We start from the raw sequence: 24,284 nt of genomic DNA, 5'->3' as shown, positions 1-24,284 counted from the left end.
TCCACTTTTCTCAACTTTGTAACATATTTGTTTGAAGTTTAAAAGGACAAATCCCCTTCGAGGACCTGGTCATGAAGACACACGCTTATCGGCTTTCTGAGATGCACAGAATCTACCGTCACATTAACTTCCAACTTCTCTGCATCAGGCATCCATTCCTGTGACCTCTTCCTGTCCCCTCATCTGGTTCAGCTCCTCCAAACAGACCAACTTCATCAAGACACTATTCAACTTTCAAAGTCATCATTTCACCTACGATTATCAACATTTCAGTCAAAGTGTCCTACCCCACAATAGACTATACACTCATAGACTGCTCCTGATCAAATCAATAGGTTTGTAGCAGCCTCAGAGCAATGCATTCTTCAACCTCTCAGGTCTGCAGTGGCCTCATATCTATGCATTCTTCATCTCTGCCCAAAGGCAGCCCCATCTCCGGCTCCATTTAACCCACCTTAACACTCAAGACCAATATCCACCGCATTCAGCAGATGTCTGCTCTCTACAGCAGACCACCACACAGTACCGATGGCAGTCCACCGTTCACTATTACAGATCACCGCTTCAACAGATCTCTGCTCTCTATAGCAGGCCACTACACACTACTGACAGCACTCCATGCTCTATAAAGGACGGTTCATCCAAATATCAAAAATCAATTCTCCAATATGTCCCTATTCCTCAATGCTCAGTTAATTTCCTGCAAGAGCTCTTTCCTTCCGGCAGACCCTCTATTCATCAATTCTTCCCAAACAATCAAAACAAGACATTGTATTAATTTAAACATCTATATTAAAGCTAGTAGAGTCTACAAAGTCGGAATAATATATTTAATTAATAAAACTAAAATGACAACCTAGTTCACACCAAACTGTGCAGACCATATTTAAACAATTTTATAAATGCTTACAGGGCAGTGTATGGGCAGTCATGCACATTCAACAGCATTCATAGACCTCAAGTTGATCCTAACCCTGAATGCCTGACCAGGCAGCCGCCATTTAGTTTGACATGAAGGACCACACTATCCATGGTTGTGGGCGGCAGCAGCCCAAATGACAGATCAAAGGTTAAACCATGTGACTGCATGGGCCTCTTTAGAAATAAAATGATTTCAGGATTATTGTTCTGTTATGAAGAGTAAGTATGGCATTCTGCTCTAGTGGACCATTTCTCCTATTTATCAAAGTTTTATACTCTGGTGTACGTATGTTTTTTACTACTACAAAGCTCAGAAGCTTAAGTCCACCTAAGCTGCTTCTTATAAGTTTGGTAAAATTACTGTTGGGTTTTCTATTCATAAAAAAAAAAAAAAAATGTTGATTTTGCACTCTGGAGTAAAATACTACAGCACTGATTAATTTAGAGGCTTTCCAAATGAAATTAAGCCTTGTATGACTTCTCATTGAATGATTTCAATGAGCCATTTGAGATCATTCTTTTAAATATTTGTTACAGTATGCATCATCAGAGTAGCCATGAAAGAAATAAGTGGGTATGTTGTTTTCCCCAAAAAGTCTTTCTTAATAGACTAAATATGTGAAACCCCAAATACCAATTGAATAATATCATTGTCAGTGATGTTACTTACAATGTGTTTACCAAAATGTGGGCATGGGGATTTTAAATAAATGCCATTAAAGTAATTTTCGGTACCAAAATAAGTCCAGAAAATGGCTCTGCAATGCACATCCATTCATTATATGGCTCTGCCATGCACATCCATTCATTATATGGCTCTGCCATGCACATCCATTCATTATATAAGTCTCAATGTGCAGTTTTGAAAGAAACATGGTATGGCAAACACGTATTTTCAATGTATTAAACATGCTATCATGTACTACACTAGTAAATAAATATCTGCTTACAAGCCATGCCTTTAGATCATCTTCTGAGTCGTTTCACCTGGAGAGCAACATTGGCCCCACCCCTTCACTGGTTTCTTTCCTGTCAATAACCAATCATCTGATTGCCGTATTGACTGACATGCTTTCAGCCAGTAGCATGCTTTGGCCCCCTGCGGAGGTCTAATGACCCAGGAAGTGCAAGTGGAACCAGATATAAGAATAAAGCACAGAAATGGAGAGCTTCCTTAACCTAAAGTAGCACCAGATACCATGCTTTCAAACATTAATCAACATATTGTGTAAGGAGGTGGCTATATATATATATATATATATATATATAGCACACTGTCACATGAATAGCATGCCCAGTCCCAGCACTGAGAATACTCCAGACAAGCTCAACGCAAATTCACAGACAGGTAAAGACAGCAAACACGATAAAATAGTAAGGCGAATGTAAGAAAAAAATGCATGGCTTTTATTCCCAGAAGAAATGAGGAAGTTCTTTGAGAGCTTTTTTCTTGGAATACATCTCCACACCAGGACAGATTATCCCACAGACATGTCCCAACCTTTTTATTAGTAACTCCATAATAATATCATAGTAATAAAAGCATAAAAATGTACTTTTGATTAAAAAAAATAGCTTGTGAATGTTTTGTTTTTGCAATGAAGTAAACTAAAAATAACCACAGTAATCCTTTACAAAGTAATGTTTCTCAGCAAATCTAATCCTGGAAAATGTAATGAGTGTCCCGCGCATCCTGTAAATCTCTCACTGGTTTCCGTTTTGCATTAAATAGAAAAAAAGCAGTGTTCTTCTGGGGAGTAACCCTTTAAAAATACATCTGCAGTAACAGCCAACAAACCTGAGCTTAATTTAACAAGCAGGTTGATATAAAATATTTCACATAAAGTCTCTGAAATATTAATAAAGTGCTTTTCAATGTTTTATCTATCCTATACATCGATATGTGAACATACAGTATGTTGACTGAAGTTAAGCTTAAGAGTTAAGAGATGCCCATTTTTGGTGTGTTAAAGCTTAAGTGAAATGTTTAGTTGTGCAAGGCATCCAGGTATTTGTCTTTAATAAAGTACTTAAATTATTTCGCATTCCTGTAGTCAGGAATAGGTTTCATGCCTTGTTATCCACCCCCAGAGGCAGTCTGTACATTGTGTCTCTGAGCAACCAATTGAATCAAAGTGACTGAGATCTTCCCTCTCGGGAATAGTGCCAATTAAACCAGGATAGCTTAAGGTCTGCTAAAATACTACGGACAAAGCATTAATAATTAAGCCGTATTTCACTTCTTTTTTTCAAGTAACCCTACTCATTGCTGACTTTCAGGATGCGATCAACAATGTAATGTTCATCATTAAAAAGCACATTATCTGCCATGGTAGAACATGGTAAGACTATGTTACATATTACATGAATGTGTGATCAGTTTTTTCTTCAACAGCAGAATTGGATTTAGTTGGATTTGCAACCAGGGGTGGACTAGTCTAGATGCTGGAATTGATTTTTTATTTATTTTTATTTATTTATTTTTTTTTTGCATGACCTGACATACTAAATGACCTGTTTTGACCAGCAACTTATCGAAGTTAAAAGAATCTCTACCAACTCTTTCTGGTTTTAAGCACCAAGCCATCTCACAAGTGCAGTGGCACACAAAGATTTTACTAGGAATGCAGAATGACTAGAAATGGGGCTTTTATCAACAAAGCCACCATGATCATTAATGGTCTTGGTATCTCTAGATCAGGGGTGTCCAGTCCAGGTCCTGGAGGCCATGACAGGTACAACATTGAATATTGCTTCAGTAAGAAACTATTTAGCTACTTTGTTAAGTCACTAAGATCCTACTGTTGGACCGTGTGGCGTAGTGGTGTGCGGTCAAGGCTGGTCTGTGGCAGAAATATGAGACCCAGACACGGAAACTGTAGCTTAAGCGCTTTTCTATGCACATAATCACAAATCAAAACCGGAACAAATAAAAGGTTTGAACAAAACTCTTCTTACAAACACTTAAAAATAAATTAAACACTATACAACACCCACGCTTCAGCTACCTCAGTATATTCTTATACATTTGCTTTCTCTACTCTCTCTGTTCAGGCTGGGCAACACACCTTCACTGAACCAGCTCCATCCAAACATTTCACATTGTCTTTTATAGGGTGTGTGGCCAGGGGTAACTGACATCAATCATTCAATTCTCACCTAGCCAAATTTCACAACCACTGCACCTTCCCTTACCAAATCGTGGCCACATTTAACTATATGTTATAACCATATGTATTAATATTTGTATCACTCATTTTTTATCATTTTGCTTACTTTTAGTTTAGTATAGTAGCCTTTATGAAAAATATTATTCTGGAACCATATGTAATATGATTTATGATTGTTTACCTAATTAACATATGGAGTGCTATCTGGCACTGGGAGTGTAATGTTGTAAACTGAGAGAAAAATGTCAGAGCACATGAACAGTTGGTGGGAAAAATGGACAGTCCAAGTCAGACTGGGGCGTCTGGGTGCCCTACTGTGTGTCTGTGATTGTATCAGAACAGTTATCAGGATTGGGACTGTTCTTTCACTAGTTGTTAGTTTACTGCCTTTATCTGCACTGACACTGAGCAATGATTGTTTGCAAAGTGTGGCTTACAAGTTCATATAGGATTCAGAACTGATTAGGATCATCATTCATTCCCTTTTGATAAAACTATACAGCCACATACCACTTCCTCAGATCAGACGTGTTTGTTTTTCAGTCTGTTAAGCTTGTCTCTAGAAAGCTCATGTAACAATTTTCAGTGTTTAATGTTGTTTTCCAAAATCTATGTCCTTTTAAAATACAGGCTAAGGTTTAATGGCTCACCCTTTCATTCATAAACAGTTGAACATTTAGTATTGTATAAACTCCTTTGCAAATACTAAAATACTGAAGTTGTGTTGAAGTATATTCATGCTAATTTGGCCCAAAAAGCTAATTTTAATAGCTTTCTTTTTTTTTTTTTACCCATGCCTAATGTTTGAAATTATTCTGAATGGTTCTGAGCTCTGTTTCTCTCATGTTGAGATGTTATATCATTTTTTTTATTGGTCAGCCTAAATAGCTTTCTTGCTTACAGGCCTCTGTTGTTTTGCTGTGTTTTTTGCTCCCTTCACTTGAGAAATCTTGTCACACTGTGACCTTTCAATATTGTCTGATTCTAAAAGTAGCGTTTAACCCTGAATCATGCCTAGAATGTACTAATTGTGTGTGGTTACAGGTTTAAAGTCCTGTCCTCCTTCTAAGTCTAAATGCAAATTGGGGGTGAGGCATTTATTGACTCCACTTAGACCCCTTGCTGACTAACCATATTGTTTTTTTATTATTATTATTTATTTCTTAGCCGACGCCCTTATCCAGGGCGACTTACAATTATTACAAGATATCACATTATTTTTACATACAATTACCCATTTATACAGTTGGGTTTTTACTGGAGCAATCTAGGTAAAGTACCTTGCTCAAGGGTACAGCAGCAGTGTCCCCCACCTGGGATTGAACCCACGACCCTCCGGTCAAGAGTCCAGAGCCCTAACCACTACTCCACACTTATTCATCTGTTGAACAGATATTTTTTCTTCAAATTAACAAATACACACCATTCACCATTATTTTAAACCAAAAACCTTTTGCTAATGTTGTTGCTAATGGTATCCCGATATTTTTTTTAGAACATAACTCAAATTGAGGTAGGTAGGAATATCCCATACATAATGTTGGTGGTCGTCTTCTCTTTCAGGGAACCAGGGTTACGGTAAGAAAGTTTTCTTAAACCGGGTTTCCATGAAGTTTTTAGGTTGTCTTAAAACACAGCCTGCCTCATTTGGTCCCCAAAACACACACACACACACACACACACACACACACACACAAAGAAATAAAAAAATATGTTGTTTCTGTGTGTGCAGCTCTGCTGATTCTGCTGACACAAATAATAATAAAAAAAACAACATCACATAAGAAAGCGCTGTGTATTATACTTGTATTATTTGCTAAACATTTTTGACTGCATATATATTTACTACAAACCTATTATACACATACATATTCAAGAGATAAGGACAATGCGTGTTCAGATAACTTGCTATTACGACAAAAGAGTGCAGTTTGCATTTCCCATGTTTTATTTGACACTGCAAGTAACTAAAACTAGGCGAATGCTCATTTTCAAAACTGATGCGAATTCAAACTTCGAATCAGGTCAAATATGGATCAGCTAAGACTGAATAATTTGACATTAATGTTAATTGAATGTGGTGGTAGTAAAACAGTAAAGGGAAGGAACTGAATATGCAGAGTGGCCCCCAAAACGATAACAGCCCCGGGCCCCCATTACTCTTAATTCCGCCCTGACCGCCTGTTGCAGTGAAGGTTCATTAGAAGGAAATGTTACTCCACCCTTGATAGCGCCTAATGTTGAAGAGATGCCCTCCCACATTACTCATGCTTTATTCAGATTTGTCTCAGCAGCTGTTGTGCACTTTGTTTTAGTTACAGTATGAGGCATGAAACCATTTATCAAATTGGTCTTTTCAAATGTTGTTTCAAACTATAAGATACTTTATAAAATACTCTGAGATGCTTCCATGAAGTGAAGGGCACTCTATTGGTGTAACATAACATTATGTTGCATTGTTTGTGTTATGAAATTAACTTTGTTCTTTTGCGTGATTATACAAGGTGGTTCAAGTCACTGTCAAGTTCAAGGAAGAACTAAAAAGTGCACCATGGAGGTAGTATTGGTGATACTTTGTGTCTTCGCATCAATTACAACTTGGAGGCTATTAAATAAAGCTTACAAAGACCACAGACATCTTAATATAGCAACCTTTATGAAGCAATTTGCCCCTAGTCAACTGTTGCTATCAGAGAAGTTTTATTACACTACAGAGTATATTCATCCCCCATCCAACCCCTGCATGTCTAGATGATAAACCTGTCCACCTACTTTTGCATTTGTGTCACAGAAAAAGTAAAGAACACTTTTTGTATTTACTTCTAAGGCATCATTTTGCATTTGTCGACAGTATTAACTTTGCATTGCAGTATGAGTTGAACATAAAGCTACAAAAAAAGGTCCCTTAGCAGACATCAATAATTTAATGTGCAGTTTAAGATTTTAACCAAGATGCAGAAAACTAAATCTGAAAAATGATTCTACTTTACACTGTCCTTTTGCAAGTTAATACTTTGAATTCCTCAGTACTAAAACTGGTGTTACCTGAAAAGGCAGGGGGACATGAAAGGGACATAACATAGTGTACCTCAACCTGGATTGCCTTTTTGAGCATTCCATGCTATCTTAATTGGGATTTAAGATACAGTACTTTTCTAAAGACTAAATTCAAGTTGACATACTTAAGTACTGTAGTTCAGTACCTGGCAAGCCATGAAAAAGCAGCATTGTGATGAGACTGACAATCTGTTCTGCTGATCGCCGCCTGAGCAATCGTCACATGACATGGCGTCCTAATCTCCTTGGGAAACGGGATGGGCTTCCTGACCTTTATACCGGCAAAAAAATAACTATGTATATACACAAATAATTCCGCATGCTTTCGGGCACTAACTCTCCATAAATTTACCAAATTATATTCAAAATAACGCCTATACTATAGCTTTATATAGCCTACAGATAATGCGAATTCTTGTCTGCACTGTCATGGGGAATCGTATAGTTTTCTTTTATGGCAACAATAGCAAAGTAAACATCAATAAATATTAATAAATAAAATATATAATAGTAATATCCAATGTATTAAAAGCTCAGATGTGAGTTTAGAATGTATGTGCTCTACCCTGCTGTAGTTTATTTTCACATAGGTCGAACACCCCCATCCAGCCACCACGGCCACGTTTTGCAGTTGTCGCGTAGACACCATCTGCTATTAATGACAAAAATCAATCAATCAATCAATCTTTATTTTATATAGCGCTTTTCATAGTGGCCCACCATCACAAACGCGCTTTACAAGATAGTGAGGAGCACTGCATAATACATTAAATACTGTGAAATACAGAGCATAGTACATTAAATACAAACAGTAAAAAAAAACGTTAACAATAATAATAAAGTCGATTGTGGCCATGTTATCGACATACTGTACATTACTACATTAGTCTTACAAAAAGGCAATTCGCACCCTGTTCAGCAGGGGAAACGACTATCGTTTTTTTTTTACTTGTAACTATAGTGGAAAAATACAGCTTGCCATTGTCTTGGTGTTTGTATACAATCCTCGTCATTGGACACCCTTATGTCTTTACGTCATTACCACGCCCCTTAGCCTGCGAAGCTGATGCAATTCGGATGGTTAAAAATCTCGAACCCGTCAGTAGTGCAGATTAGAACAGCATAGACATCAGAGTGCTTTCAACTCAAAATATAAAATAATAATATCAATAAAAAGTAACATTATTTATTATTTAAAAACATGTACTGTCATTTTATTGTTATATTTACTGAACTTACAATTTAATTGTAAAGTATATTTATATTTTAAATTATACTTTGGTATCTATTTAATAAACAAAAAAAATAATAATAATAATCCACTATTTTATCTACCCCGTGACTTTTACTGCATTGGATTTTGCTCGTCTCAGAAAAATATTGGAAAGCAAGGTCATTTTACATATTGTTTCATTAAAGGAATTAACAATAGTAACGCTGCTGTAGAATCGTGAGGTAAGAAGCCTTTTAAAATGTTACGTTCAACTGTACCTCGTTTTCTTGTTTTATGCTGTGTTTTAGATTATTTGTGCATGTACTTTTATTTCTCAGTGTTGATAATGTATAGAAAGAGATACCGGTATTGTTTTTATAAATATTTCATTGTTATAAATTGTGGTTTAATTTTATTTCGGGAATACAGTGGTCGTTATCAATATATGGGTATAATTTGACATTCCTAGTTAATTAGAATTATTTCAAGAAATATGTTATCATTTTCAGACAGTTGTGTTTTAGATCAGCAACCCTGGAAAAAAAATCGAGACAATGCTGCGCAGTCTTGTGACTTGTTAGATTTTGCCGGGAGTTGGAGGGTTTTTTTTTTTGTTGTTTTTTTTTTTTTGTAGGTTCTGGTGCTTCTTAACTCAAAAGACACGACTAGAGATTTATAAATTAAATAACGACCCGTTACCGTTAATTCTAATTAATGGAAGTATAATGAGATGACATTTGAGACGATGCTGCGCAAGGTCTGAGAGCACGTGCCTTTGTTTCCATTCCAACCTTCTGGAGAAAACGATTATAGGGGCTAGGATTAAATAAAGAATGCAAAATGATGCTGAATAATATGTAGCCATAATTAAACAAAAACACCCAACAGACCTGTTTTTGTTTATTAATAATAATAATAATAATAATAATAATAATAATAATTTAAAGCATGTTTTCTATTAAAATGTACATGAGTTACTGATTAAAGACTACTGTTTAAAAACCAAAAAGAGAGGGAAAGAAAGAAATGAACCATGGTTTCATTTGAATAGATGTATACACACGTCCATCATCATACCGGTTTTGTGTTAGGGTGGCCGGTATGCAGTCTAGTAATTTTCCACTCCTTGAATGAGTCACCCCCCCCCCCCCCCCCCCCTTCCGCCCCTCCCTTGTATCAAAACGTTGATCACGCGGTGCTGATCTATAGAGGAGGATGCTGCAGCCTGCACTGTGTATATTGATTATTCCATATTTCCTTAGGGACCGACGGTACACCACTAGCAAGGACAAAGAGAGCACAAGAACTCGGAAGCAAGAGGCTAGAACCTGTCTGGCTAAAATAAAGAATAAATAAGACATTTCCTTTGGATTGGTTTTAAAGATGAAGCAAAGCACTGCAAAAACAGAGATGAGCCGGTTTAACATTTCGCCAGACGAGGACAGTACTGGCAGCTCCAACAGCAACGAATATGGCTACCCTGAATGTACCACAAAAAAAGCCCCCATTAGCAGGTTAGCAATGTTTACAAAATGTATACTGTACAAATTGACTGCTTGTGTGTGTGTTGTTGTACATGAAATTCTATGTCTTGAAGGCTACAATCTGGCAATTTCCCCTCAATGTTGTGATGTATTTAGAACGGTATATTTGTAAAATGAAAAGGAATGGCAATTTATTTTTACACCTAAGATTGAAAATTGTGTTAAATTATATATATATATATATATATATATATATATATATATATATATATATATATATATATATATATATATATATATATATGTTTATATTTATTTATTTGTTTAGTCAATATCAAGATATGGACCCAGAGAGCCAGAATTTCCTCCCAGACTACCTCGGAAAGAAAAAATTTGAAACTGAATATGTAAGTAAAAATAGAATACTGTATGGGTCAGAATATATTATCACACACTAGTACATGTCTCAAGTTGGTTTTGGACAGTAATGCACAGGTATTAGATAGATTAACAAGACATATAGAATAAAGTGATTTATTTCTCTTGTTTTTATTCATAAACTGCTGAAATAATGTATATTTTCAAAGCACAAGAAAATGTAAACCCAATATCCACACCCAGTGCAGTGGGAATACTATATCTGTTAACATGGCAACATAAAATATTAGCAAATAAATTAAAGTTATTTTTTGCTGATCTCAGTGGCCATTTTACGAGTCAACTATAAAATTGTAAACCTGCATTTTTATTCTCTGCAGTCTCCCGGCACAACCTCATTTGGAATGTCAGTATTCAATCTTGGCAACGCCATCATGGGTAGTGGCATCCTGGGACTTTCCTACGCCATGGCGAACACTGGAATTGCACTTTTTGTGTAAGTATCTACAATGATAACCATAGTAGCTCCACTTTAAGACATCTGATCTGCTCATGATGCAGTGCTGACTGTAGCAGATGATGTATATATTTGCATGTAATGATCTATCTATCTAACTATCTGTCTACCTACATTTCCACTTGTTGCACCCCAGGTACTCCAAATGAATTAGTGATCATGTGGCACTGCACTTGATTTCCTGGTAACCAGTGTTTAAAAAAGAGCATGTAGCTGCAGCTGGGTTCATGCAGTGCAGTTGGGCTTGATACAACTAAGTGAAATGAATCCGCTTAGCATCTTTAATCCTTTGCAATCAGGCCAAAACCACACCTGAAATGTTATATAAAGGTTGAAAGAGATGGGTTTGTCTCATCACATGAACGCATGAATCATCTTAACTCACATTTGCATTTAACTCTTTCATCAATGGAGACATCTAGGAAAATAACTCTTCAAGACAGCACAACAATAAACTAATATATAAAATATGTCATTTATTTTTATATAAGACAACATTTTTAATTTGTTATTTAAACGGTACAATTTTTCTGAGAGCCCTGAGAAACAGCAGGATTTTTGGAACTAGCCCACATTTTGTAAAATACAGATGCTCCAACAGCAGATAAACAATCTATACCCGATTCTTAAAGCATAGAGAGCTGTGCCGTGATCATTGATTGATGAGTGTGGGAGGCTGGGAGAGATGATACTATTTACAGTGTAACATTCCTCAGAGATAGGAAGCATAAGGGCAGTATTAGTTTCTTCCTACAAAGTCATTACACATTAAAGAATTATGGGTGTTCACCCATGTACCCTGCCCAAAATAGTTGCTTAATCCCAGCCTACTGTCACACTGAACTTCAAAGAAATGTTTATATAGTATACAACTTTGCAGTTTATTCTGAGCGCTCAAGAAGATTATTATGGATATCTTTTTATATTTAAGCTTTTAAGGCCCTATAATAGTGCTATATTTGAAGATAGATAGATAGATAGATAGATAGATAGATAGATAGATAGTTAAGCCCTTTTTAGTAAATTTGTTCACATCTTTAAGAATTTAAATTAGAGAATTTTGTATGTTTCAGAGATAAAAGTGAAACTCTAGGTTAATGCATAGTTTTGTAACAAATACATTCTTACCACTTTTTGTTCCTATATTTTACAGGGTCCTCTTGAGTGCTGTGTCTATATTTTCCCTGTATTCTGTACACCTTCTGCTGAAAACTGCAAATGAAGGAGGTAAAGAAATATATACATATACAGTATGCTCCAAAGAAAATGAAACCCAACTAACAGTGTTATTTATGAATAGAATTCCTAATACCGGATGTTCTTTTTTTAGGATCATTACTGTATGAACAACTGGGATACAAGGCATTTGGCATGCCAGGAAAACTGGCTGCTTCTCTTTCAATCACAATGCAGAACATTGGAGGTAATGATATTGCACATTTAATGTATATTATTTCATTTACTAGAAATTGCAACATTTCAGATGTAGTGTTATCCACCATAGTAAATCATGTATGTTAATACACTTATATATGAATCTGCACAGTTGAATACATATATTTATATTCTGTATATTTTGGTTTACTTTAGCTATGTCAAGCTACCTCTACATTGTGAAGTACGAGCTGCCAATTGTAATCCAAGCATTCCTGGGCATGAAGGAAAATACTGGGTATGTAGACTACTTGATGGAGACCTGTCTGGACATAAAACATACAAAAACCTGTTTTAAAAATGACAGCTTCGTAAAGCTCCCTTTATATAGCTAAAGGTTTAATCAGTAGCAAGAGGAAAAAGTTACAAAATGAGGCTTTTTAATGAACTGTATGTAGAACACAAACAATGTCATGGCGATGCAAGCTTAAAACTGCTTTGAAAAAATAAAACGTTTATAATGTTAATATTCACTGAGTAGACATGTACCAGACGTTGTGTATCGCTTGGCATAATAACTTCAGAATGCCTCCAAATACCAGTCTCTTAGGGTATAACCTCAGATCTAAAAAACAGAACATGGGGCCAGGCAAGTTCATTTATAAGGTTCTTGCAGCCTTGTGTTAAACTGAGCTTTGGTTGGAGATGTACCAAGAATAGCACAGCGTAAATGGAAGTCAACTTCATGAAACCTAATCTTTAATGGCGATAACGTGTCATGTCCAGAAGTGTATAATTACTGACACCCATAGGAATGCTCTTGTATCCAGCCTTTTGACTTGGCTGCCTTTGCCCTGGCAGATTTTATTATCCAGCATAAGATTGTGTTGCAATACAATAAAAAAAAAGTCAAAGGGTAAAATGAACAGCATGCATTTTCTTTGTTTTACAGAGAGTGGTATATCAATGGAGACTATCTTGTTCTGACAGTGTCCCTGCTCATTATTCTACCTTTGTCCCTGTTAAGAAACCTTGGTAAGTAAACCTTCAGGATTTAAGAAACTCAAGTATGAAAATATATATATATATATATATATATATATATATATATATATATATATATATATATATATATATTCTGTGAAGTTTGCCAAGTCATGTCTGTCTGTGTGTGTGTTTCTTTCATTCGTTAGATTATCTCAATAATAGTTACGTTGTAGAGGAGTGTAGAATTAAGAGAACATTCTTGACGTGCCTCGTTCTATATGATGACACCAACCAGTTGTGCAATGGCAGCCAATAACAGAGGAAGCAGCGGTCTTCTTTTCCATTACTTACAGTGGGTTCTATGTTTTGTTTTCCAGGGTATCTTGGTTATACCAGTGGCTTCTCCTTGCTCTGTATGGTCTTCTTTGTTATTGTTGTAAGTATATTAGTAATTCAAAGTGCAGTATTTATGCAAAAGATACATTTGGGTAGCTTGTTATAGGAGTATACTAAAGAGGATTCAAATTATAGACATTTATGGGACACTTTTATTACCTACACCGTCATTTCTAAAAGTTTTTTTTTTATTATTTGTTTTTCCCTCTCTAGGTTATCTATAAGACATTCCAGATTTCCTGCCCTCTGATTTTTGAAAATGATGCTCTTAACGCGACTCTGAACTACACAGTAGCTCACGTGGCAGCTGCAGTTCGTGAAACGGCTGTGACAGTGCAGAATGCCACTGCCGATGAGGACACGTGCACAACCAAGTATTTTGTCTGGAACTCCCAGGTGTGTGTTTCATTAGAGAAGGATTCTAGTACCGGTTCGGTTCTGCAACATTAAGTTGTATCAGTCTAACACAGGAGTACACTGACTACATTGGGATGTAGTATAATGTTCTCTGTCGTTCTTTCAGACCGTCTATGCTGTGCCCATCCTGACCTTTGCCTTCGTGTGCCACCCTGCTGTGTTACCTATCTACGAGGAATTGAAAGAGTAAGAGCAACTGTTAAACTTTTTGAATTACTTAAGAGATTGGAAATGTAAAAAATCACTTCATTTATAGAGGCATCAGAAAATATCCATGTGATAAATATGAATTAAGCATAACAAATTGCATATTGACAATAGACCTAATACTGTAGGTATTATATACTGCTCATCATATCCTAAACATCCCCTTTTTGTTTTGTTTTGCAGTCGCTCCCGCAAGAGGATGCAGAACGTGTCGAACGTTTCCTTCTTTGCCATGTTTGTCATGTACCTCCTGGCTGCTCTTTTTGGATATATAACTTTCGGAAGTAAGTTATTTTTTATTTTATAGCATAGACTACATTTTAAAAGCTAAACCTACAGGTGAGCTTGACTGTAATATCTTAGACCAGCCTCAATGGGAATAATTACACAATCTATTTGGTAGAAGTCACAACTAGCCTGAGGAAAGTTGCACCTATTGGTTTTGAGTTTTCTCTGTTTCTTGTTACAGCTGGTATTTTCTCATTCGAAGACTAAATATTATAGCCCCCTTTATTAATTGTGAATGCCTGTTTGGCCAAAGCATTTCCATATCTCAGCAGTTTGGCTAGTGCATGTGAAAATCTTTAGTCCTCTTTGTGGAAATGCATGTAAAGCAAGATGTATGAAGAGAGCAGAGCTTGATGAGGATTTGCTATGTTGTTTGCAGACAACGTGGAACCAGAGCTTCTTCACACTTACTCCAAGGTTTACAAGTTTGATGTCGTCCTCCTTATTGTGCGTCTTGCAGTGCTGACCGCTGTCACCCTCACAGTCCCTGTTGTGCTGTTTCCCGTAAGTATGAACATATTTTATGATGAGGATGTTAGTTGCTCTGCATTAACATTAAGTACAGCTTTTATTTTAAAATGCGTACATATGCACATGTGCAATTTGTGCTGTCACTGTGTAAATCCTGTTCCATTTTCACATAACCTAACTCAGTGTTTTCCATTTCTCCTCCTCAGATCCGTACGTCAGTTAATCAGCTGCTGTGCGCCTCAAAGGAATTCAGCTGGGTCCGTCATACCATTATCACTTTCGTTCTCTTGGGCGCTACCAACGTACTTGTTATTTTCGTGCCCACAATCAGGGACATCTTTGGATTCGTTGGTAAGTTTCATTCATTTTATCTTTACTAAATTCAGCAAAAATGTATGTGCGTGTGAGAGAGAAGGAGGAGTCCTTTAATTTTCAAACACTTTCCTTTTTGTTGTTGTCTTTGTACAGGTGCTTCCGCTGCTGCTATGCTCATCTTCATTCTCCCCTCTGCATTTTACATCAAGCTGGTGAAGAAGGAACCAATGAAGTCAGTTCAGAAGATTGGGGTACGTATTAATTAGCCATTTAGCAGACTCTTATCCAAAGCGACTTACATAGACTAGGGGGTGAACTTGGAATAGGATCTTGGTTTTATGTCTCGATCCGCAGGGTACATGAAAGGTCATATCATTTTATAAACTGGCATTGCATTGGGGGTCTACTAATATGACTTCCCAGTAAAAAAAAAAAAAATACTGTTCCCAATGCAGTACTAGCAAAAGGTTACTATCAGCAGAGGTTCGTACAGTATTTAGAGTCTCTTGGTGCATTCACATATCAACAGTAATAAATAAAAGTTGGTATTTTGTTTTACAGCCTTTTCTTTAAATAGTCCTAGACTTAGTATGCATTACTGCACATAAAAAATATTGGCCAGCTGTCATAGTGTTTTATTGTATGCCTTCAAGTATGGATGTTAATTGAACAAATCGCTTGCTGTATGAAGTGTATGTTCATTGGATTGTTTTGATATTTTTATTCTATAGGCTGTAATCTTCTGTATCAGCGGCTTCTTCGTTATGATTGGAAGCATGACCCTGATCATCCTGGATTGGACCCAGAATGCTGCTATGGCTGACGGCCATTAAACAAACCTGGACGTCACTGTCTTCTGGCTGCAATGTAATCCTTACTAAACAGTGTCTTTACCCACACTGATGAAAAAAAAAAACACAAAAAGATTCTTAAAAAAAAAAAAAAAAGAAATTGCTTAGCAGAGAAAATGATTTTTTTGTGGATTTCAAAGACTGCTTTACAGTAACAAGTACATTTTTGCTCAACCACAGCCAATGGGCAGCGACTTATACCATTCCAAGAGAATGTAATAAACTTTGTACAGTATGCTGTTAGGCCACATGGATGGCATTTAAAACTGTTCCTGTTTCCATTGATATATATTTTTTATGACAATTTCTTCTTTTTTGTGTTAGTTACAGTACTATATTTTGAATGTGCCTAAAGCAGGGGCATAAATCTAAGCCTAAAATGCAGCTATGAAGTTCCAGTTCAGGTATACAAAAAAGTGGCATTTGCATGTGTTTTCTTTGTACATACTGTATTTGGGCACAACTGTAGTTTTCACTTGCCTGACAGTCACCTGGTGCCCCTTAAAAGGGAATTACCAGAGTTAAAAAAGTGGGTATGAAGCAGAGTAATTGAGTCGTATGCAGGCTTTATTCAAAAGTCAAAGCACTTCTGCTTTACTTGGCCAAAAAGTATATTAAGAAATAAGTAGTTACTTGTATCTTTAAGGATGTATCTTCCTTACACTACTTTTATTCAGGTTTACCAAGTGTCAGAACAATTTTATCAATTACTTTTTTAACAGTGTTAAACCCCAAAGCTTAACTGCCCTTGGTAATGTAATTAGCTTTAGTGAAAAAAAGCATCACATTTAATAAAACCTGTTTAGAAGAGTCTTTATAGTGATGTATTTGTGAAGCATAATTAGATTAACTATCTACAGAGGCAAAAGGCAGGTTGTGTTGTTTTCTAGTTCTTCACCTCTGCTATACAGTATTAAAAGCACGATGTTTGAACTGATCAAGCCTGTAAAGAGGGTGCAGTAATGAAAGAAGCGTAGTTCGAGAGAAGTTACAAAACAGGTGCCATAGCAAGTACCTTCATTTATTTCATGCCAGCCACTAAGTTGACTGCATTTCATTTGATTTTTTTTTGTTATATGTGACTACTTTAAATTTAAAACTGCACATGAAAAACAGTAATGGGATTATACCTAGAAGTGGCTACCGGATACAAGTGAAAAGTGCATATCGCCGGTTCATGACATGTCACTGCCTGTTCCTGTAGCTTACAGTAGCAACATTTCCTGTTTTTACAACCTAGTCAAAATGTGATGTTTTATTTATAAGTTGGAAGCTTTTCTTTGAACACAGGCTTTTAAAGACGCATGTAATGTATATGGCTTCCCCGTGTGATGGGTTATGTTTACAGAAATATGAAAGCATCCCGATTGGGTACCTACTGTGTTAAAATTACAACTGCTGTTTTACTGTCACCTCATGTTTAAAGATATACTGTGCTTCCGATACAAATTTCAGTTGTTGTCGATGGTGTTACATTGTCCTGCGATATTTATGGAACAACATGAAATCAACGTAATTGAATCTATTTTACTATATTTATATAAAATGTATATATGTATATATATATATTGGTTTGAATGTATATAAGCAGTTTTTTTTGTTATATTATGTTTTTGCAAGTTGTTAAATATCATGGACCTGACCAGAGCTGCTGATTTCGCGTTGCTTTAGCAGCCTGTTTATTTCTCCCACCAGTCGTAATGGATCAGCTAGCTTTTATTTTCTTAGTAGTGAAAGCTATCCCTCAGACCACTAATTGTAATTCAAGCAAAATGTGTGATATTTTAAGTAGAAAACAAAAACAATAAACAGATGTAGATTATTAAGTAGCACATTTATTTATTATTATTACTATCATTTTATATATTTGTTTTTTTTCCCCCCACAATGGGTGCTGCCAATTTCAATATTATTTAGAGGGCACACATTAGGTATTCAGATTTTCACTGTAGAGCTCTGTTGAACTTGAATGGGTCCATAACAAACTATGGCTATTCACTGTCACTTGAACTTTATATTGCTGATGACTACTGTTAAAAATCATTAACCTCAAGTCAGTGTTACCTACCTTTTTGCTAAAAACCTAATTACACCTGATAGACTTACTACAGATCGATTAATGTGAGTGAAGTCTTGATTTTGCTAGTTTACAATGGTTTGTATACACTGTAGAAATACTGTATGTGTTGGTTCTGCATACATGTTTTCTGTATTCCATTATGTATGTATATTTCAGCACTGTTGGAGAGTAAGCAAACTAGAAATATCATCGTGGCAGACAGAAAGATAGCATTAACATCAGTGCTGTACTCTTGTTTCAATGAAACATTATGTATATCCTGTAATTATAATTCAATAAAAGTTATAGATAGTGTAAACCCTACATAAATATTGTTTCTTGTCTGGATTTCTTTCCTAGGGGAGGGTCTTCATTTATTTTGTTACAGTGGCCTATTATGAAACAAGTGCAAAGGCAAAGGAATATGATTAACATGTAAAACCATTAAGAATGTACTCTGAAGAATAACGTGGTTAAGCAATAGCAAATGTTAATAAGCAAATAAGCAAATGTAGCAATAGAACCCTGCTACACTACTGTACAAACAAGCTACCAAAGTAATGCCCACAATCCAGGGTTTTATTGTGATTAATCACTTATAAACTATTAATTTACAGACTTTTAAATTGTGGATTTACAGATATATTTATTGAGCTTTGCTTCAGCTTTTTAAAGTGAGACGTTCGTTCTAGCTGAATGTACCCTGCCAGTGCCCAGCAATGACGATGCATTCAAACTTTGGATCAAAATAGGATCCCCAATCTTGACGGTTTAAAAAAAAAACAAAAAAACCCCAAATCAGTTTAAAAGGCCAAGGAATGCTTTAAGGTTTGCAGAAATATTCCAGGAAATCCATTTGTTTTCCAGAGGGCGTATTTCATTGCTCTTACGAAATACTTATTTAATAGTCATGTAATTGAACTAGAACATGGAAAAATACAGGAGACGGAAATACACGCTCTACCTTCCTATTGCTTCAATTTATTTGTATAAACTTAAGGGTGTAAATTTCACTTCTGTCATCACATTCCTGTCAATGAATCACATTTCAATTGTACAGTAAGTGCCGTTTCTAATCAAAACATGTGCATGTGTATCTGGCAATAGTACTGTTGCTACATAAACAAAAGCCACTAAATTGAGTAATTACAGGGTAGAAGCCTCAAATGAACAATCAACTGAGAATCCAAAACACATATCTTCAATTTATAAATAAATACCTGTTTTTGGAAAAAAAAAAATCCATTCAATTTTTCATTATTATTACTATTGTTATTATTATGCATATATGGTACAGCTCGGATTTAAGCAGTAGAAGTCTTTACTACCGTTTTAATTACTAAGTTAAAACGCAGCCATTATGCACAGATTCAAGTTCCATTAATTCATTTTTTTTATATATACACATACACATACAGTGTGGCTGAGCCTTGACCTCTAAAATGTTCAAGGTTAGAAGCAAATATCTTTTGACAGAAACAAAATGAGGAAGCACCTGCACAAAAATGTCTGACTGAGAAATGCGCTGTGCTTCTCTTTAAATCCACAGCAGGAGCTGCTGCTCCTGCTACACATATGAGGGATTTCTCTGTCATTATTTTGGGAGGAGAGTTGTGACAGCTTGTTCTGCCTTTATCAGGGAAGTACAGGCACAGTGTGTTTCTCTACTGCTTATAATTCAAACATCCAGAATATGATATAATACATACAGCAGCTTCCCCTCTCACAAGAGCGTTAAAGCAGCACTGCCGATCACTGCACTAAGCTGAATTCCCTGTGGAGTAGGTTCACTACATTGTTCCAGAGTTTAACAATATGTAAGTGCATTCTATTTCATCAGAAAGCTGCCCTGGTTGACAGTGTGGTTTGTTTAAAGTCCGCCAATGGTCATTTTAGCTGGGTTTTTGTCGTACTTAACACAATTTACAGTTCATATTTTAAACATGTTCTTTCTAACCCTTTCAAAATGGATATCTGCCAGATTCACTCTCAGAAATGTGTGACAGTGCTTATCACCTTTCTAACTGAGGACAAACACAGCTATGGACAGATATTAAAAGTTTATGTAGAATCAACAACATCTTAAACCATGCAGGTTGGTTATGACTCAGGTCTGTGTCACATCCCTATTGACCTTCTACTTATAGTATAGAAAGTAATGTACTGTGAATGACCTAGAGTGCTTACAAACATGAGAACTTCCTTTGAAATAACCTTTCTTTATACGTTTAATCTCAGATGGGGATATCAGTAATGTACAGTATATTGTGAATTCATTTACAAACCATTCTTATTTATAGAAGAGCCTGCGGCCTTGTGTCCTGATATCATTATTTAAAATTTGGAGGATCATATAAAAGTGGCGAGACAGTGATGCTTCTCCCTCTGGCTCTCGAGACAGCGCTGCTTCTCCCTCTGGCTCTCGAGACAGCGCTGCTTCTCCCTCTGGCTCTCGAGACAGCGCTGCTTCTCCCTCTGGAGACAGTGGTGCTTCTCTGGAGACAGTGGTGCTTCTCCCTCTGGCTCTCAAGACAGTGGTGCTTCTCCCTCTAGAGACAGTGGTGCTTCTTCCTCTGGAGACAGCACTGCTTCTCCCTCTGGAGACAGCGCTGCTTCTCCCTCTGGCTCTCGAGACAGTGCTGCTTCTCCCTCTGGCTCTGGAGACAGCGCTGCTTCTCCCTCTGGAGACAGCGGTGCTTCTCCCTCTGGCTCTGGAGACAGTGGTGCTTTTCCCTCTGGAGACAGCACTGCTTATCCCTCTGGCTCTCGAGACAGCGCTGCTTCGCCCTCTGGAGACAGCGCTGCTTCTCCCTCTGGCTCTCGAGACAGCGCTGCTTCTCCCTCTAGCTCTCGAGACAGCGCTGCTTCTCCCTCTGGAGACAGCGGTGCTTCTCCCTCTGGTTCTCGAGACAGCGCTGCTTCTCCCTCCAGAGACAGCGGTGCTTCTCCCTCTGGCTCTCAAGACAGCGCTGCTTCTCCCTCTGGAGACAGCGCTGCTTCTCCCTCTGGCTCTCGAGACAGCGCTGCTTCTCCCTCTGCCTCTCGAGACAGCGCTGCTTCACCCTCCAGCAGCAGCAACTTACTTAGCAGCCACTCTCCCTTCAGTCTATGATCTCTCGCTGTAGAAAGTTGCAGCAACAGTGGCATGGCATTTTTCTGCAGTTCTCCTCCCGGTCACTAGGGCACTATCCCACCACTGGCACCAATGTAGCGTGTGCGGTCAAGGCTGGTCAACAGCAGGAGTAGCAAATACAGAGACAGTAACTGCAGTTCAGTGCCTTGGTGCACTTTTATTTACAAATAAATGAAAAGAAAACCCACAGAGAACTAAACAAACATTTCTTTCAGTATTTCCCTAACTAACGCAGGACAGCTAAGCTGCTTCTCTGTACAGATCTTTATTTTACAAACATAGCATTATCACCCAGGTGTCTGTTTTGATAGCCCCATCGATAATCAGTTATCCAATTACCCTCCCACATAACTGCATGTTCATTGATAATAATTCATTTACCTTTAATTGCCACTGGTGTCAACTACTCCATTGAGAACCCCAGCCCTTTGCACGGGGAGGACTTTTCTGGCTCCAGGACTCGAGGGCAGAAGCACAACCTGCTTAACAGCCCACTCTGGTCAGAGAATAGTCCATGGCTGTGAGGAGAAGCTAGTTTCCAGCTTCTGTGCTGCCCAGCTTTTATTCATCAGTCCACCTTTTATCTAAATATCATGATCTACTAAGTATTAAAGGGATTCCTTGATTTGCAACACACACAATATTGTGTGCTCTTTAACATGAAACATGTCACAAACATTCACACTGTCTTCTTGACAAAATGAAGTACTTCACAACAAAATGAAGTGTAAAACAGGGTGGTGCCTGTATATTTATTATTTTACACAACACAAATCAAAATAAACAAAAACCTAACTCCATCAAGGAGTGCTTAAACTAAACTTTTCACCAGTTCTAACTATATCAGACAGCTATGCTGTTTACCGGTCACAAAACACACATACCTTGTCATAAGGTTCCCCCACAGGTCTCCTCTCAGGCCTTAGGTGTCGCTAATTAAATTAAAACAATTTATATTATATATATAAACACACACACACACACACACACACACACACACACATACATACATACATACATACACACACAAAGTATACTATGGAAATCAAAACTGTTTTTTGTATACCACAATGTTAACACTTTTGAAGTTGTTTGAATTCCTTCGGGGCTAACTAAAATTTAAGTGGACAAAGAATGGTACCAATTAGGTTTTACTTTCAATCTCTCAATGTGAGATGCACTTCAAAGGTCATTGATCCAATGTAATACAGATTGAAACCCTCTATCCATGCTGACATACCAAGTGCAATAACACTGTTGTATTTCCACATAATACTCCAATATGGAGAAATATAATGCAGGGCCACAAGAAGTAAATGCATTATGTGGAGCAATGAAACTAACAGAATGATACATTCTGTGACATAGGTTGTAATCTTTATGGTTTCCAGCGGAAGGAAGATCTTCTCTGTGTGTTAAAAGGAATAAGCAGTATCTAACATCGGACTGGTCACTAATCCCATTTGTTAAATCTACTAAATATTCTCCATTTCACTGGGCCTCCATAAATGAAAAGAAAGTAAAGGATGAAGCAGGATTTAGGATAAAAGACCACAGTGGCGAGACACACACACTTAACAAGAGAAACGGAATAGCAGCTGCAAACCAAAACAACAAAAGAATTTGAATATTGATTCTCTGTATTTTCAGTAACAGCCTCCTTACGTCACTGTGTACCTCATCTGACTTTCTCCGCTACTCATCATTTGGCTCACTTACGCCAGGGGGATTAGATTTGTTGAGTAAATCATCCAGACATTTCTGAAAAAGGTGGGTATAGGGGTCTTGTGCAATTCATCCACCTTCTAAATGGAAACTTAATGTTAGCTTTTAATAAATCTGTTCCCCTTTCTGCCTTTGCGTCCTTGTGATTGTTTAAAATAACCACTTGTGATGACAGTTCTGCATGATTAAATCCTAATGGTAGTTGCTCTTTTTGGTCATTACAGTATTTAAAAAATTGAGCTTACCTTTTTTTCATTTACTGTTGATTATTTGCAAAAAGATGTTAGCACCTTGTTATTTTTTTTTTAGAAGGTGATAAACTGCAATTCAGTACTGAATATGATCAATAAAGTTACCAATAAGCACTGTTCTATCCTTTATGATAGTTCTTATTCAAATAGGTTATCCGCTCACTTAGCAACCACTGGCTCTTCGGATCATTCTTTATTCCCTGTCTACTTTCTAACAAAAGAATGAGTGACTGCAGGGCATAATTATAGGTGTAATTATTTGATTTAATTTAATGGGTGTCACCTGCCTGTAATTAGGAGGCAGGTATATAACAGGAATAAAATGTTTATACTAGGCAGTGAAGGCAAGAGGCTGGCAGTTGGTGGAAGGTACTGTGTGAACCTGTGGTGTATTGCATTGGTTACTGGTAAATGGCTTAGTCATCCAGTTATAGTTAGTTGAAGAAAACAAAAGTATAGTTTGGTACTCCATGTGGGAGTTATACACACACACACACACACACACACACACACACACACACTGCTGTGCAAAAGTCTTAGACATGTTGCATTTTTCTACTGTGATGCATTATGAGCATTAACAATTTACTCAAAGCGACCACTAGTGTTTTCTACTATTATAACAACCTTGACTTGCATAAAGAAGGAAACACATTGAGTGAAATAGCTTGCATCACTTGATTTTCAAAGTGTGGTATCCAAAGCATAATCAACAAGTACAGAGAAACATCATAAGTAATTGACAACTCCAGGACTGGAAGACCCAAAAAGCTGTCTAACAATGATGAGCAATACTTGAAGATAATATCCTTAAGGATACTACTGTTGATTTGATGAATGATGACACTTGTGCCTTCTGTCAGTTCTGTTGTCAATTCAACGCTTGTCTTCTTTCTATTCCTTAAGGATATTATCTTCAAGTATTGCTCATCCTTGTTAGACAGCTTTTTGGGTGTACCAGTCCTGGGTTTGTCAATTACAGATGATGTTTCTCTGTACTTGTTGATTATGGTTCAGATACCACACCTTGAAAATCAAGTGATGTAACTTACTTCACTCAATGTGTTTCC

At 36.9% G+C, this 24,284-nt stretch overlaps 1 protein-coding gene across 1 annotated transcript; it reads left to right on the top strand.

Moving 5' to 3' along the window:
- The first annotated feature begins 8,245 nt into the window (after positions 1-8,245).
- On the top strand, positions 8,246-18,435 carry LOC117415930 (sodium-coupled neutral amino acid symporter 2-like). Its single transcript, XM_034026873.3, has 16 exons — positions 8,246-8,603; positions 9,624-9,875; positions 10,174-10,252; positions 10,604-10,719; positions 11,894-11,967; positions 12,071-12,163; positions 12,331-12,412; positions 13,067-13,149; positions 13,479-13,537; positions 13,711-13,893; positions 14,021-14,100; positions 14,305-14,405; positions 14,789-14,913; positions 15,087-15,231; positions 15,349-15,446; positions 15,927-18,435. The coding sequence occupies exons 2-16, from the start codon at positions 9,745-9,747 to the stop codon at positions 16,026-16,028; spliced, it is 1,551 nt and encodes a 516-aa protein (XP_033882764.3). The 5' UTR covers positions 8,246-8,603; positions 9,624-9,744; the 3' UTR covers positions 16,029-18,435.
- The last annotated feature ends 5,849 nt before the right edge of the window (positions 18,436-24,284 follow it).

This window comes from Acipenser ruthenus, chromosome 7, assembly GCF_902713425.1.
Source record: "Acipenser ruthenus chromosome 7, fAciRut3.2 maternal haplotype, whole genome shotgun sequence".
Classification (NCBI taxonomy): Eukaryota; Metazoa; Chordata; class Actinopteri; order Acipenseriformes; family Acipenseridae; genus Acipenser; species Acipenser ruthenus.
Note: the sequence above shows the minus strand (reverse complement) of the source record. Positions and strands in the feature narration are given on the sequence as shown.

Excerpts from the sequence above, each read along its gene's own strand:
- LOC117415930 (XM_034026873.3), top strand. The coding sequence starts at position 9,745 with ATGAAGCAAAGCACTGCAAAAACAGAGATGAGCCGGTTTAACATTTCG. Across the intron at positions 9,876-10,173 it reads AAAAAAGCCCCCATTAGCAG|TCAATATCAAGATATGGACC; the intron begins GTTAGCAATGTT and ends TTATTTGTTTAG. Across the intron at positions 14,914-15,086 it reads TCCCTGTTGTGCTGTTTCCC|ATCCGTACGTCAGTTAATCA; the intron begins GTAAGTATGAAC and ends TCTCCTCCTCAG.